Genomic DNA, 16037 nt, shown 5'->3' on the forward strand with positions numbered 1-16037 from the left:
CCGCAGGAAGCCGATTTCAACACACACACACACCAATACCAAAGCTTACACTCCATCCGTATGGCCAGGAAATTAGACTGACATCTCAATAACAGAATCAACAGGGCGTTTGGCCTTAGGGTCAGGACTGTGATCATGTAAACAACTGCATACACATGAGTTAGGAGTTAGTTGCCTTGAAATGAATTCACAAGTTGACAGATCAACTGGCTGTAAACTGACTGTCCTTCAAAGAGCTGCTTGTAAAGCCTATTGTTTTACTGACAGGTCCACATGACGCCATATAACATAATCGTGCTCAACAGATACAACATGTGAATAAGTGCACATCCCATGTCAGCGTAGTACCGAGAAAAATAGGTTACAGCTGTGTTCTTGCAATCTTAAGATGTGGTATGGTCTATAAGCCATGCCAGAGGTAATGTCCAAAACAGGAGACATCAGGTGTGTGTGCAATGCATGTAGTGCTGACAGCCCATAGAGAATTGCCTCTGCCTGTCAATTAGACAGCATACATTGCTGGATGACTTCATCTAGCTTAAAAGCACCTGAGTCCATCGTATAAAGTCAGGGGAGGCAGCTGTTAGACACACACACACACACACACACACACACACACACACACACACACACACACACACACACACACACACACACACACACACACACACACACACACACACACACACACACACACACACACACACACACACACACACACACACACACACACACACACACACACACACACACACACACACACACACACACACACACACACACACACACACACACACACACACACACACACACACACACACACACACACACACACACACACACACACACACACACACACACACACACACACACACACACACACACACACAGGTCTGATGTTAACCCAGGTGAATGTTAGCTGAGAGGAGGATGTGTGACGTTTGTTTGGTCTAAATGCCACCTGTCATCTTTGCCCTAATGAATCAAAGGAAAGGTACACAATGCTCTTTACTTTTCATCATAAGGATTACATGGCAATGTCATGCATTTGAAGCTAAATGGATTACACTTTCAGCAGACAAACATGAATTTAACCGAATATGAAATTGGCAACCAGAAGACCTCATTTATTCTCTTCAAAAAACGTTTTTTCTGCTCACCGTTTTGCTGTTCTCCCTTCTGTCTATTCATCCTTTCTCAGAAAGATAACATACATATAAAGATGTTTCCTTTGTTGAGAATCTTCAGTCCACTTACATACTTTCTACAACAATTGTTACATCTGTATCTGTGGAGAGGACTGACGTTGCTAGCCAGGTGTTCCTTGTTTGTTCAGCTTCAGGTGACGCTCGTATGCATTAAATCATTCAATCAGCTTTAATTGCCTCTGCAGGTGAGGATTTAGAATGAGGCTCAGAGAAAAAGAGATAGAACTAGAGAGACAGAAGATGGTGATTCCCATTGAGCCACTACTGTAACTGAAGACTTCATTAAATTATTGAATTGGAAATGACAAGAAAATGAAGTGTCGGGAACATCGATTTACCTCCTTACGTAAAGAGAGGATGGATGGATCTACTTTGAGTCACTAAAAATAAATGAAACTAAATGTGATGTATAAATAAATGTGTTCAGTGTTAGGTACTAAGCTTGTGGTTTAAGACTGAAGTTAAAACTCTCTGGCGGCTGAGAGTCACGGGGCATATGTGTGCGAGGGTGTTTGCTGATGTAGGATGGTGCGTGTATACCCGTGCCTCGCTGCTATCTCTGTCCTGTCATTGTAGATGAGGTGAGAGAAGACGCAACTCAGACCTGACTCATTTATCAAGGAGCAAAAAGACAATCAGAGCATGTGCAATGCTACAACTATGTGGGCCGTGAAGATTATGTTAACACCCACAGCAAACTAAAACAAACCAACAGCTTGATAAAGGAAAAATGATGAATGTTTTCTGGCTAGAAATAAGTTGAGAAAAATATGAATAGGACATTGTTAGTCTAGCTTAGCACAAACACTGGTAAAGAGGGAAACTAAGCTGACTATCTAAACTAAACCTAGCGTCTAGTGTGTTTTAATGTAGTATAAAACAAAACAACCCTACAAGGAGTCCAGAGGGTTAGCTTTCTGTCCTTACTTTCCAAACTGAAAAAAACAAAAGGGTGTTTTTACAGTTGATAACCAATTAGCACATCAACATGTCTAAATACAAGAGCATTTTTGCTGCAGGCTTATTTACCTTTTTTCTGAGGGTAGTTAGCTTTTTCATCCAATTGTACATTTTGTGTTAAGCTAGGCTAAATATGTACACGAGTGCACAAAAAACGCAATCAATTTATTATAAAAACAGTATCAAACCCTGTTGTTGTGTATTCCATGGAATTATAGAAGCATGACACTGATTCAGCCCCACACTTGCAACGTTCAAAACAAAACAAGTTCAATAGAATCAGCAATTAAAACCACCCTCTCCACTTTAAAAAGCAGAGAGCGGATCAACAGCAATATTTCAAAGAGGACTAAGGGGAATATTATTAAAACAAATCCCAGAGTAAACTGAAAAAATGGAGAGACATACAAGGAGTGGGAAAAAGTGATGAAGTGAAAAAGAATAGCAGTTGTCTGAAAGCTAAGGGGCAAAAGCTAACAGCTCCCTTAGTACCCATGCAACTGATGGGCACTTCTCTCTCTCCCCCCCCCCCCCCCCCCCCTCCTCCTGTACCATATGGATCTAATCGGCCAAGAGCTGGCCAGCTGGGACCTCCAACAGTCACCTGTGAGGGAGGGGGGGGGGGGTGAATAAGGGACTGCTGGAGCCTCCTTCACTAAGCCAAAGCAGCCCCTCCTCCACACACAAACACACACACTTCTGCCTTCCCTCCAAGGAATGGAGGAGGACATGGAGGGGAGGGGGGGAGGCACGAGGCGGCTGAATGCAAGCGAGTGGACTTAAATGCCGGGAAGACAAAGGCTGCACCTGGTCCCCGTCCGTCCACGCACACTACCACAATACAGCACACATCTGTTCCTCTATCCTGCGCTCCCTCCTGACCTCCACCCACACACACAAAAACACACACAGTGCAGAGACAAGGGTGCCTGTACCAACTCTTACACAACCACATTCACTTATAAACCGGATAACAGTCTCTCAGTGTCAGGTTGGAGTTATAACCTCATAGCGAAAGGACAGGTTCAAGGACTTGGGTATTTTAGAGGCTGTTCGTTGGGTGAATGGTGTCAAATATCTGAAAATGAGAGGACATGTGTCCCCTCTGCTTATTTCAATTAACTTAATTTATACTATTGCTCTCTTGGGACTGACACCACCTCAACTGTTGCAGCAATGCATTTGCCTCACTTCCACGTAAGCACTTTTTACAATATGCAACAAAATGGTTTACAAAATAATGGAAAGCTACATGTTACAAATATATATTATTTATAAAAAGGAGATTTAAATGCATCTATACGTTTCAAATTAAATTCTGTATTAAGTCTCTACTGTAGACAAAAGTTGCCTATGTATTATCACAGTGACACTTTTACTGAGTTTGCAAGAGTGTATATAAAACCAGCAGTGACTTTAATAAGGAATTAGTCTGTAAATTAGAGGCGCCACTGTTGGGGAAGGGGGAGGGGGGGGGGTCTATGTAGGGAGAGAAGGAAGGGAGGGAGGCAATAACAAGGATAGAAAATACTGGTTTCATTGGGATTCATCAGAAAGACAAGTCTGGATGTCAGACTCCGAGCCAGGCTGCTTTTCTTGGCTCGCTCTAGCACCTTCCAGCCCCGTAGACACATTTGGACAAAATCCAATGTCAATACTTAGCTCCTCGCTCTGCTAGGGAGTGGGAAGATACTATGGGTGACAGCAAAGGGGAAGGTGGAAGGGGAAGATACATGCAGGGAGACGAACGTAAGGACACCTTTGGAGGTAAAAAAAAAAATGGGGGAAGAGGAATATTAGGGAAAAAAAGAGATATTGTGACTTATGCACATGTGAAGAGACACAGATGTGTGTCTGGAGTTAACATGTCACATTTCCCTGTGGCTGTGAGAGAAGGCTTTGCATGACTTTGTCACTCAGTGAGATGATTACAATAACACTGCTGCAGTAAAAAGGGACCCAAGGATGGAAATATACTTAGTTGGCAAAGCGAGAAAGAAAACGAAAGCGGGGACGGCAAGGCAGACAGACGTCGTCCATAAAAACAAAGAATGAGCAGTAAAAAAGGCACAGTGATGTGATGCTGGAAGCAGAGAAGGTAGAGGAGGTTTTGGCAGAGGCTGGACAGCAAGATCGGACAGTGTCCACGTGTACATGAGGTCAGACCGCTGGGAAAATATACTGGGTGGGATTTTAAGTTTGTGAAGTAACACTCCAAAATAGCAGTTTCAAAGACAATGCATCTTAGAGTGTGTTTTATGCTGCTCCAAATGTGTAGCTGGAAACTTGAAATTGTATTGTAAAGGAGCAACAGCATTAAAAGATTTTTATTTATTTTTATGAAGAACTATAACCATATCAAAGGTGTTATATTTAAAAGGATAACATTTTAAATATATAGCAAAGGTAGTAAAAATAATTGCTGTGAACTCACAAACTGTAGTTGCATTGGTCACAGGCTCCACTGTCACTGGGTCAAATGGATGTTTGCTATTCAAAGTAGCATGGACTTAAAACACAGACGCATGCGTGTGTCACAGACAGCCGAGCCACGAGGGATCTGGAAGTGGATGTGTGTCATTATGTGTGTGTGTTGGCCTCATTTACCAGGTGTTGGGTTTGCCATCGGTTTAGTGGAGAGAGGAGAGTTATCCCTAAAGTAACACACACACACCTGTGAAATGGCCAGCCTGAGGCACGTGTACACACATCCACACAAATAACAACTGTGACAAAACTGAGACAATTCAAATCTGTCAATCATGACCTGGACCACAAAGCTGTGACAAAAACACACACACACACCCGTATGCAGCCTCTCTCACACCAGCTTCCCTTCTTCGAGGGCAAGTAGATTATCTGCCTATCTGGTTACAACCCTTCTCACCTCTCCGTAACTAATTGGTTAGCCTGCCCATCAATCATCTTGAGCCTGGTGACTCTTTAAACCCAACACTGGAAAGTGAAAAACACTCAACTATAGGGAAGTATTAAAGTTGTCTTATACTTGTTTTCTTTTTTCCTTAGCATGTTATTTCGAGGGTGGAACAAAATCATATGATGTCAGAACATACTTATACGGCTCCCCTGACACATTGCGAAGATGTATATCATCATGTGTCTGGAGGCCTAAGACTGGGTGGCTCCTATACATTACAAACCCAGACAATCAACTTCAACCCCATAGCCAGGCAAAAATACTGTTTCTCATTTGCTCTGTACTCTGGTTGACATACATACACAGACGCACGCTCTGAACTAGTAAGTTACGGTAGTCCATAAAACTAAATATGAGCACTAGACCTGAGAAAACAAAGCACGCGTTGAGACGGGCATGTTTCAGACCAGGTGTCAGAGGCCTCAACAGTCAAATGGCCTGGGCCCGGGTCCAACCAGATGTTGTTATCACCACGGGCCATGTTGAAGACATTTACACGGTTCTTCTCATCCCAGAATGAGTGCAATGAAGCAATGACTCAGTAGGCTTCATGTTTAGGTTTGCCTTAAGTTTGACATTTTCAGGCATTTCATATAAATATGTATACAAGTTGTTTTGGAGATCTTCCCTTTCAGTTTTCTCGACAAAACACTACTTACCTTGTAATGTAAAGCAGTGTGTACAATGTTGGCATTTCTCTGATCAGGCTTTCAAAATGTAAAAAGCACACTTAAAAAAATGGTTTGGGCATATGCAATATTCAGGAAAAACAATTCTACTTAACATATATTATGTATTATATATATATATACACACTATACATAATATTTTAGTGAAATAAAGACATTATCCTTTACTCCAAGCATTGACTACACATGTGACTAATCCAGCCTTCTCAGGTTATGGGGATCCAGAGAATCGAAGCTGAGCAGTAGGTATGTTCCTTAAGCTGAGATGTGTGTAGGCTTAGCCCCACTGTATCAAAGACCAGAGCTCGACAGACGCTGACAGAGACAGATAAGCAAAACAAAGAGGCCAGCTGTGCACAACACAATTGAGGAGAATAAGACAGAGATAGCTGCGGAGGTTGAGTGTATGTTTGTCAATGTGGGGGCTGAGGAGTGTTTTCATGAGTGTTATCAGTGTGTGCCTATTGCATGGGTTTGAATTCAGAAACTGTGTTTAAGAACACAGTGTACATTGTTAGTGTATTGTATGCCTTGATAACATTAAACACAATCTGTCTTGATAGTAGAGTGGGATTATGCTGTTGTTCTGACATAACACTGTCCATTACAAATGTCAACCTGTGTTTCTACTTTAAGTTTTTTAGGCAAATGACTATAATGTTCGTTTGTTTGTCAAATACACCCATTTTCTCAGAAAGAGAAAGAGGGAAAGGCAGAGGGAGAAAGAAAGAAAAGTAATGACTATGACAGACAACTCATGGATAGAGGCTGCACCACCCATTTCTAGTCCACCTACGCACTTAACAACACCAGCACCAATTTGTGTTGCTCTTGCCTGTCCTATTGAGGATTAGTATTGCCTTTTGGGTTTTTTATTGGAAAAGGAAACATTATTTCCAGGAAAGTTACACAAGTTTGAATGAATCCTGTTGTTTTTCCACACAGGCTCACAAAACATCATTGTTTTTAGTCTTTGTCTCCTTGGTTAGATACTGCAAAATGTTGCTTAGAGACTCTGCTGCAGCTTCCAGAGTACACTTTTAATGATCCCACAATTTTGTACCATTTATACCATTGAGGTCATTTTGGAGCCTTTTAACCATGTGCTCATGATACTCTTCCTGCTCAGACCACACCAGCCCAGTAAATAGAGTCCTTGTCTTGTCTTGGGTCACTGAGCTACTCTCTCAGCCACCAAAGAGTCACAACACCCCTGCAAGAGACCTCTGACTCATGCACTTAGCACATGAGAGGGTTCCCATCAATGTCAATGGGGTTGCAATAGGAGAGACGGGGTGGTTGGATGCTCAATGACACAGATACGCATATGCACGCTCGCTAACGCACACAAACAGAGCCATTTATACTGTCAGGAGACGTTCCCTGTGATGAAATGATCTTTCATTGCACTACTTGTAGTGACTGAGCAGTTACTGTTAAGTGTTGACCCAAGCCTTTCATGTGCACACACATAAACTATATGCACACATTCAAACACACAACCTCATTGAGCCCCTGGGGCCAGATATCACAGTCCTCACCACTGGAACTAAGAGAGCACTTCCTGCATCAAACTCCTGAGGCAGCTGCTCTGTTCCGTGTGTATGTCCATGTGTGTTTTTAAAAAAGGGGGGTATTCTGTGCATGAATTCTTCAGATAATAGCACAGTGAGCAAGGGTCATGGTGGTCTGTTGCTCCATTTATTACTACACTTTCAGCAGATAAACTCACAGCTGGGAGGGAGGTCAAAAAGAAAGGGGAAGAAGTTTGGCTACAGAACGCTATTAAGACAAGCAACCTTGTACTTCAGCAGACATAATGTCTACGAGACACCTGGTACACACATGCACACACAATCACTTAGACTCAACCATAAACGTAACAAAAACTTCAAAGCCACATAAATATATGACAAAAGCAGTAATTGTTGAATGAGTAGAGGCAAAATATAGTCTCCAAAATAAAATACATCCTTGATCTTTGCACAAACACAGAGAGGCGAAACAGTGCCTGCTGTCAAGAGTGTGACAGTGTCCAGCAGAGCAGACAGGGGTCCCTGGATTGAGGCTATGCAGCAGACAGTTAGTCGCTCCTATCTCCCTGATGGACTGGTCTGGCTTAGCATAACACTAGCCAGATCATTCTGCTTATTCTCTGTCTGCTGTTCCCTCACACATCTCTTCCCTCCATGCACAAAAAACATGAACACACTTGCAAGGTACCGCTGGAAAAGTGATCCATATCAGAAAAAGGGGGCTCCCCCATTTTAACTGAAGTTACTATACAAAATATCCATAGAACAACAATGCGACGTTTGCACTCAATTGGGATTATCATTCCCACTAATGTCTGTGTTGTGTAACATGAAGGCACAGCATGAAAGACAGACAGCAGTTTCCCTCCTCTTCCCATATGGTACTGATACTGTACAACAGATGCACACATATTCTTTACCTATTTCCTCCTGCTCTGCTTTCCATATGGAAAAACTTATAACAATCTGACATCTAAGTGAGATAAGCCCATTCACACATGGATCCAATCACACTGCAGTGTTTATTTATCCATTTAAGGTACCAGTTTTTGATGTTTACAGAAGTATTACTCATCATACAGGAGAAAGTTTGTTTCTTCATTTCATATCCATTCCAGGTGGATTTTCTTCTGCTTTCAAAGTGAAGTGAAAGCAAGAGGGGGATCAGAAGCCAGACGAGAATAAAGTAACAGAAGGCTTTGTATGCTAGACTTGTTCCACCTAAAGATGTTTTTTTTTCTGGGAAAATTACTCAAACCATTAGATGCCACATTACTGAAGCATTCTTGTCAAATAAATATGCCACTTATAGTACCACTTGGTGCCAAACACGTATAGGATAATTCATGAAACCTAATGCAGTTCCCCTGCGATATGAATCCTCAAAAGTAAACATATCAATAAAACGACCATAAAACAAAAGCCACCTTAGCAAACAATATTTCATCCATATGGCAGCAGACGTTTTTTTGTGCCCGGGTAATAGAAGCAGGCAGAACAAGTCATCCCTCCTACCTCGGAAGATAAGATGAACAGATAAGAGGAAAGGATGAGGCACCATCTGTACAGCAGTACAGCAGTACAGAGCCGCTCTGGGAATTAGGATGGAGCACACACTCTCTCTCTCTCTCACACACACACATACACACTACGAACACACACACACACACACACACACACACACACACACACAACGAACAAAAATGCAAAAGCAGACACTCTTAGGAAAAAGGATAAATATTCGCTGAAAATTACAAGCAGAAAAACGCTGAAATTCCCACTCTTCTCTCCTACCTCCACTCTAGTAGAGTCCACTCTTCAGTCCTTTGAGAAAGTCCGCTGCAGTGACGGGGCTTCGCTGTCTTATCCTTTCCTTTTTGTCTCTTTCTGTGACTCCTCGCCTTCATATGTCAGGCATGTGTTTGCATTCCCACATATGTGAGCCCCAGTGTGGCGAAGGCCAGAGCCAGAGACACAGATGGCACCCAGATGGAGACAGAGCACGGAGTAGACCAGCGCTACGCGGCACTACACGCACACCGGGTCACTTTCTTTCTGTTTGCAGCTTGCTCTCATGTGAAGACCTCTCTATCTTGCGCTCTCCTTCCGTCGATCTACCTCAGCTGCTGTGTTTGTAATCATAAACTCTCTCTATTTCTCTCGATGAATTTGCGTCTTCTCATGTGCTCGCTTTCTCAAGCTCTGATCCTCCCACCCTCTCAATCTCTCTCTTTCTTCTGTGGCTCCTCCCCTGTTTTCCCACACACTGTCCTCTCCTCTGTTTTCACGGGCCGGCAACGTCACAACCCCCCCTCCTCCCTGCCCCCATGGATCCTGGCCAATCATCCACTGCTGACTGGCTCTATTCAACCTGCATTCACCGGCAATGGCCCCTGCAATTAACATAACTAATTGCTTTGGCACCTAAAGGCTAAACATGAGGCTGTGCCAAGAGAGACAAAAGTGTGTGTGCATGCATCTGCATGTGTGTGTGTGAGGGAGGGGGTCCTTTTGCAATGCTACTCCCTACCACCCTACCACTCTCCCCTCTACCCCCTTCAAGAGAAGAGAGGATCTCCCTTTAAAATGTTTTTATACTGACTGCCCCCTCCTTCTCAGCTCTTTCATTGATGCGCTCTTTTGTCTCAGCTCCTTAATGCGGCTCTCAGCGCTGCCTCGCCAGCCAACCCATTGGGGGACACTTGAGGAGCATGAATGAGTTATTCTTCCCTCCTCTTCTACTCTCTTATCCTCTGCCTCCATCTTCACTGAGTTAAACTTAAAGCACTGTCTGATTTATGCCCGGCCTTGAGCACAAGTGCTGCTGGAGACACAATGCAGGTTAAGATAATGGAGCCTGGCTAAGATTGGGCAGCCTGCATGCGATTTTCACTCTTGCATATTATACCCTCCACAGGTTTACTTCTAGAGAGTGCATAGGATGGTTCTCAGCTTATCCCAAGCCTGTGGTAAATAAGGCATTAATCTGCTTTTAATTAGACAATTGAGAGAACATGATCAACGTGTGAGAATTCACAGGCACTTGGCGGAATAAACAAACAAGCAAATGCTGTCAGATAAATACAAACACTTCATTAAGAGAAGGTTCTGCCCCTTCTCTCTGCCCTAATGCACATTACACACTTATGAACAGCATCTACCCTCCTCTGTCCTTGTAGCCCTGCTTCATTCAGGGTGCATCTGGTCAGCCAGCAGGCTCAAAGGCAGGGCCAGGTGGCTGTGAGTGAGTGGGGGTGGAGAAAGGAGGAAGGCCTTGCATACTGTAACCCACATGCGATTGTAACACATGTGAGCTGCAACTGACACCAGTGACGGACAAGGGCAACGAGTAGATTTAGATTCAAACCCAGGTGCAATGACAGGCAGGTGGCAGATTAGTAAGCACGTCATTTGATGTAAGCACGACTACTTTGCCATTTTCTTCAACATAGGCCTTAAGTTGGAAACTTACTTGAACCATTAACCTTTTTATAAAAAGTTAGGTTTCTACACAACTGTGTTATTCAATGAGATGAGCATTTTCATTTTGATTGACAAGATAATTAATTCAACAGTTTGTCCATAAGTGTGCAGGTCCATAAAATAACACTTCAACTAAAAATCTATTTTCATTATAATTTAATATTCTGTATTGTTTAGTCCAAATGCTGTAGGAAAGGAGCAGGCAATTGCTAAGCCTTTAAAAGCTTTAATCTGCTACTCCTTCTGAACTTCCTGGATCGTATTTCACTGTCTTACCTGAAGCAATGTTGCCATGTGCACTGGTTTAACAAAGGACTGTTCCTCTGCCTACCCATGAAGGAAATGTGAGTAGCTGGTTGTCATCGTGACGTGTGGGGAACATGCTGCAGAACGTGTCATTGTACAGAGATCAGTAATGAGTAGCTGCAGGAAATACAATTTTGGATTAACAGGCAGCACACAAGCAACTAGTTTCCTTTCAACAAGTGATAGTACACTTTTACATATGCAAAGGTCTTTTGCAGCACTATGAAGTATGATGGCCTTAAGTCTGAGACCTGCTCCTGTCAACATGTTCCCAAACAAGGAGAGTACACAGAACCATGCATACAATACTTTGTATGCATACTGTATAGCTTCCTTTTACTTTAGCTGCTCAAGCCTCAAGCAGCTGTTTATTGTGTGAGTGAGATGAAAAAAGTGAGAGAGAGCGGCAGAGCAAGAGAGTATGCAGCATCTGTTTCTGTTCACACGCTCCCTCGCCAAACTTCCAATTTTAGAAAAAGTAAACAGCATTTTTTGAAGAGGACAAAAAAAAAAAAAAAAAAACGGGAGGAGAAGAGGGCAAGAGGGAACGGGGGATTTTAAGGCTTGGTGATTGAGTATATGAGATATGAATCTCCAAAGTCAAAATGTCAGTCTTTTACACAAATGTGTGTTCCGTTAAAGACACAAAACAAATAAAGTTTGAATGCAGTATGCCCCAATGGACATGCATTTCAAATGTTTATCAAATTATAAAAAACTTTAGAAAGCATGGCTTAATATCAGTCAGTGTTTTTTTTTTTTTTCCATACAGGTAAGATAGAAAATATAATAGCATCAGTCATATGATATTTCTTATCTCAAAAGGACCCATTACTAAATAACAAACCCATTCATAATTCATTTTGCCTTTAACCTCTTAAATAACTGAGTTCCAGTGAAAACCGCCCTTATGATGACAATAGATGCTGATGCAGTCTGCCTGTGGCTGCATGAATAGCATAAACAAGTGCTTGAATGAGAGACTGCACTTTTAGGAGGGGATGTAATGGCTAACCTCCATTTTTTTAGAAGTCAAATTAACCGTGAATGGATCGGCTTTCACATCAGCAACAGCAACACAGGGCTCTACTGATGTGGGCGTGTTGCAACGGGTAATGGGAATAAAATACCATCAAGATAGCACTAGGCATACGCCTAGGCATACGAAGGCATACGCAACAAGGTTTTTAGTACACTATGAGTGCATGCAAATATTAGATAGGGGAACAACTTTATTTCCTGAGCATAGCACAGCTTCAGATTTTTTCTGCCAATTGGTGTAGTGAAAAATGAACCCTGTGTATGTGGCCACAGATAAGGGAACTGTCATGTTTTCCCAATCTGCCCACACCAAAATTGAATTGCATACCCATGACTTTTGTCTCGTATGGCCATCCCAATCCCTTCTAAATCTTTTATTAAGCAGTGCTTCCAGTATAGCTAACGTCAAGATGGAAATCACGATATGTGAGACATCCTATGACGAACAAAGTCTCCTGGGCAACAGGCCATATCGGTGCCACTAGGTGTTGATAAAACCAGAATGTCAAACTCTATTGCAGTGTGCAACTGGAATCACAATAATGTTTATAAGGCAATACAAATCACATATGGTGGGAGCATTTTGTTCTCAGCATTCACTAAGTGTTTGAATGGGTAATCTGACTAATGGGATTTCACTGGCTTCCAAGTCAGTGAGAACGATGACAGAGCTTTTCAAGATAAATAAAACAACTGTGCTGCCGCTTTGTGTTCTATTCCCAGCCGCAGCTTCCTAATTTCAGAAGCTATACCACTTTGCACTGTGTTATGTCAATCTTTGCATGTGGTGCATGTATCTGAGGTGTAAACAGCCAGAGATCTCTGCAGGGCCCTGACACAGCAAGCTCAAAGAACTAGCAGAAATAAAGACACATCTTATTTTTATCGCCCCACAATGAATTTCTGGTTGAAAAAAAATAATAAAAATGGCAGACAGACGACTGCCACATGTATGAAAAGAATGAAGGGGGGACAAAAAAAATAGAACCACGCCAGTTTCGTTAAATCTCTGGTTTTCTTAATAAGCACTATGGCTGCCAAAAATAGCCAATAGGAGTCAACATTACCGGATACATAGCAAAATGTACCACTTCCGACGCCTGCTGATGCTCAAAAATCGCCCTAGAACATTGGTAAGTGTGTCAGGACCCCTTATAAAATTGTCACATACCCGGATGTCTCTCTCTATCTGATCTCTCTTTCTGGATATCTGATGAAAATGTCACTCTAATCTTTTAATTAATTATTTCATGTTGTTGTGTTTTTCCGACCAATGCTCATCATTTCTGCCCCCCCCTTTTCTCTGACAATCTTACCAGCATTTCTCCCCTCCCTCCCATTCCCCTCTTTCCCTCCATCTCATCATGCTCAGACTCCTGATGTTCGCTAATCTGATGCAGCCATAGATTTGCCTGTCTGATCTTGAATGACCACATTTTCCATTACATCGTCCACAGCATATTTATTGTCATTTTCCAGGTCCACGTCTGTCTAGAGTACCAATTACTGTAAAAAACAAAAAACAGTTAGCGGACAAATGTGATGCTTCTCAGGAGTAATGAAGGCTAAAATAGGGGCTTTTTTCTCTGTGTCTGCAGGCTGAGATTAATGATAGGCCATACAGTATAACAAAAAACAGATTTAATGTATGTCTTGGTTCTGGACAGTGAACTTTAAAGAGTGGAGCATGGCAAGAGAAGGATGAGGTTCCCAGAAGACTACACACACACAAACATTGCACACACACATGCACACTTTTGTTCCTACTTCAATGTTCTCAAATACCAAAGAAAGAAAATATTTAAATCTGTTCTTCTTGTTCCAATTTTAGTCAAAGGCCCATATGGAGTTTGATGGAAAATAAATACAGGGTGTGTTTACAGTTGACGTATTATTCACCAAAACATATTGTCCTCGAGAAACTTCATTCAAAAAAAGAAAAATCCAGCATTGTTTACATCTTTAGACAGCAGCTTGCATGTATTTATATGATGTCTTTCTGGGGTTATCACTTCATGCATTAAGATGTTACTTTCTTGAACAGTGTGACACCATTTGTAAAACTGATTGTGCGTGTCCTCAGACACGTGCATGAGATGAAAAAATTGGGACCCAGTCATTGTAAAATCTGTTTCATGAAACTTTACATTGCAGAAGAGCAGCTATAGCTCTGGTAAGTAGTGTGACTGATTGGATGAACCATTTCACAAACACAGCGATGACATAGATTCTTAATTGAAGGCAGAGCTTTTGATTCAGTGCCTCTTTCTGTTAACTTAAAAATGTGTATGACTTTAATTTGCATTTGACATCAAAATAAACATGGAAATAGATGGAACAAGCTGGTTCTTAATGTCCAGCAATTTGTGTTTATCTTAAGGAAAATTATTTTACATTTCTATAATGAATCCTATGTACCACTGAAATCTTGCATCATTTGTGACATTTTTGGAAAAACACTCAGTAAGCAAGTCTTTTGAATATTTTGAAACCTTCACTGTTTAAATTGGCTAGCAGTTGGTGCCATGTTGTATTTCCTGGCGCATTATTTTCACCAAATGTATCACATTTGCATCCTCACGCTATAGTAGAGCATGAAACAAAACAGGCAAAGTCCATAGTGCCAGTTTGAGTCAAAAACTGAGTGACGGATAATGAAGTATAACAGGCATGTTAGGCAAAGGTGTGTCATACAACATGGTAACATTTCCCCAAGTATTCATTTTTAGGTAATTTCTGAGAAAATGTATTTTTTTGTTGCTCAATAATGCTAATGTTCAGATGCAAAATAAATTATCAGCATTATTTCAGGTGAGACATCTAAGTTGTAAGCGGTATTGATTCTCTCAAAATACATTCACAGCTCATCTCAAACACATAAAAAAAAACAAATGTGTGGCTGGGCAAGGGGGTCCCACGGTGCTCTCCCACAAAACAACCACTGACTGGTACTTTACCCCCTCCTGACATCCCACTAGCCCAAACACGCCTCTCCCCTCCCAGCTTTCCACACAGCCCACCGACCCGCCCTTGTTCCCCTCTCTCCGTCCATTCCACAACTATTGTGCACTCCTTTTCAAGCATCCTCATATCACCCAAAACAAATGGGTCCCGTATTTCCCCTTCTGTCCTCCCCCTCCTTTCTCTTATTTTCTCTCTCTCTTTCTCTCCTTCACTCGGTGCCGATGAAAGGCAGGCATTGAGCCGGCAGTGGCATTCCAAAACCTCAGGCCTCGGCTCCAGTGTGTCTGGCTATTCAACACTGCTGGGAGCCATTAGTTTAAGTAAGGTCTGACCCGCCTACTCACCCACGGAAAACCCTCAGATCTCCTATTACACTCTGCACACAGAGGGGAGACACACGGCTGCAGCCAGTGTATGTATAGTTATAAAAAGGAGACAGGGACAAATAAAGACGAGTAAATATAAGACGTGCGGGTACGAGGGAGAGAGACACATGCATGCATGAGTGTGGCTATGAGTGAGAGGGAAAGTGAGTGAGAAAGCATTTGTGTGCTGGTATGAGAGAGACAGAATAAGAGTGTGGCTGCATGTGTGCTTAAAATTTATGAGCAGTGGGTCTCATGCTCACTTGGCTGCATCTTCCTAAAGTTTCCACAAAGGGAGGCCAAGTGCGTAGCCAGACGCCAAACCCTTCTCACCAATAACTCCCCTTAAACGATATTCAACAACCAAAGCACTTTGCAAGTCTGTCCAGCCGCTCTCTTGTTTAACTTATATACCAGATACGCTGTCAGGGATATCCATCTACGGCACTCACAGTTGAAACTTTTAAATGCTGCAATTTCTCTAATTGGAAAATGATACCGCGGATCAGAACTTGCCAGCCTCACCCAATTGTTGGCACATAAAAATG

At 42.2% G+C, this 16037-nt stretch overlaps 1 protein-coding gene across 3 annotated transcripts in view; it reads right to left on the reverse strand.

The window, feature by feature from the left end:
* cbfa2t2 (CBFA2/RUNX1 partner transcriptional co-repressor 2) overlaps positions 1 to 16037 on the reverse strand; it is a 33965-nt gene that overhangs the window by 11912 nt on the left and 6016 nt on the right. Inside the window, exon 1 of one of the 3 annotated variants that reach the window (XM_063911818.1) lies at positions 9125 to 9559. The exons of 1 other annotated variant lie outside the window; for it this stretch is intronic. Coding sequence is in view for 1 of the 2 variants with exons in the window: in XM_063911815.1 (XP_063767885.1) it covers positions 1161 to 1191 (31 nt within the window). In the remaining variant the exon portion in view is untranslated. Of the gene's footprint in view, positions 1 to 1160; positions 1302 to 9124; positions 9560 to 16037 lie in introns of those variants that run through there. One more of the 3 variants, XM_063911815.1, reaches the window with a different exon arrangement.

The sequence above is a fragment of the Eleginops maclovinus genome, chromosome 20 (genome assembly GCF_036324505.1).
Source record: "Eleginops maclovinus isolate JMC-PN-2008 ecotype Puerto Natales chromosome 20, JC_Emac_rtc_rv5, whole genome shotgun sequence".
NCBI classification, from domain to species: domain Eukaryota; kingdom Metazoa; phylum Chordata; class Actinopteri; order Perciformes; family Eleginopidae; genus Eleginops; species Eleginops maclovinus.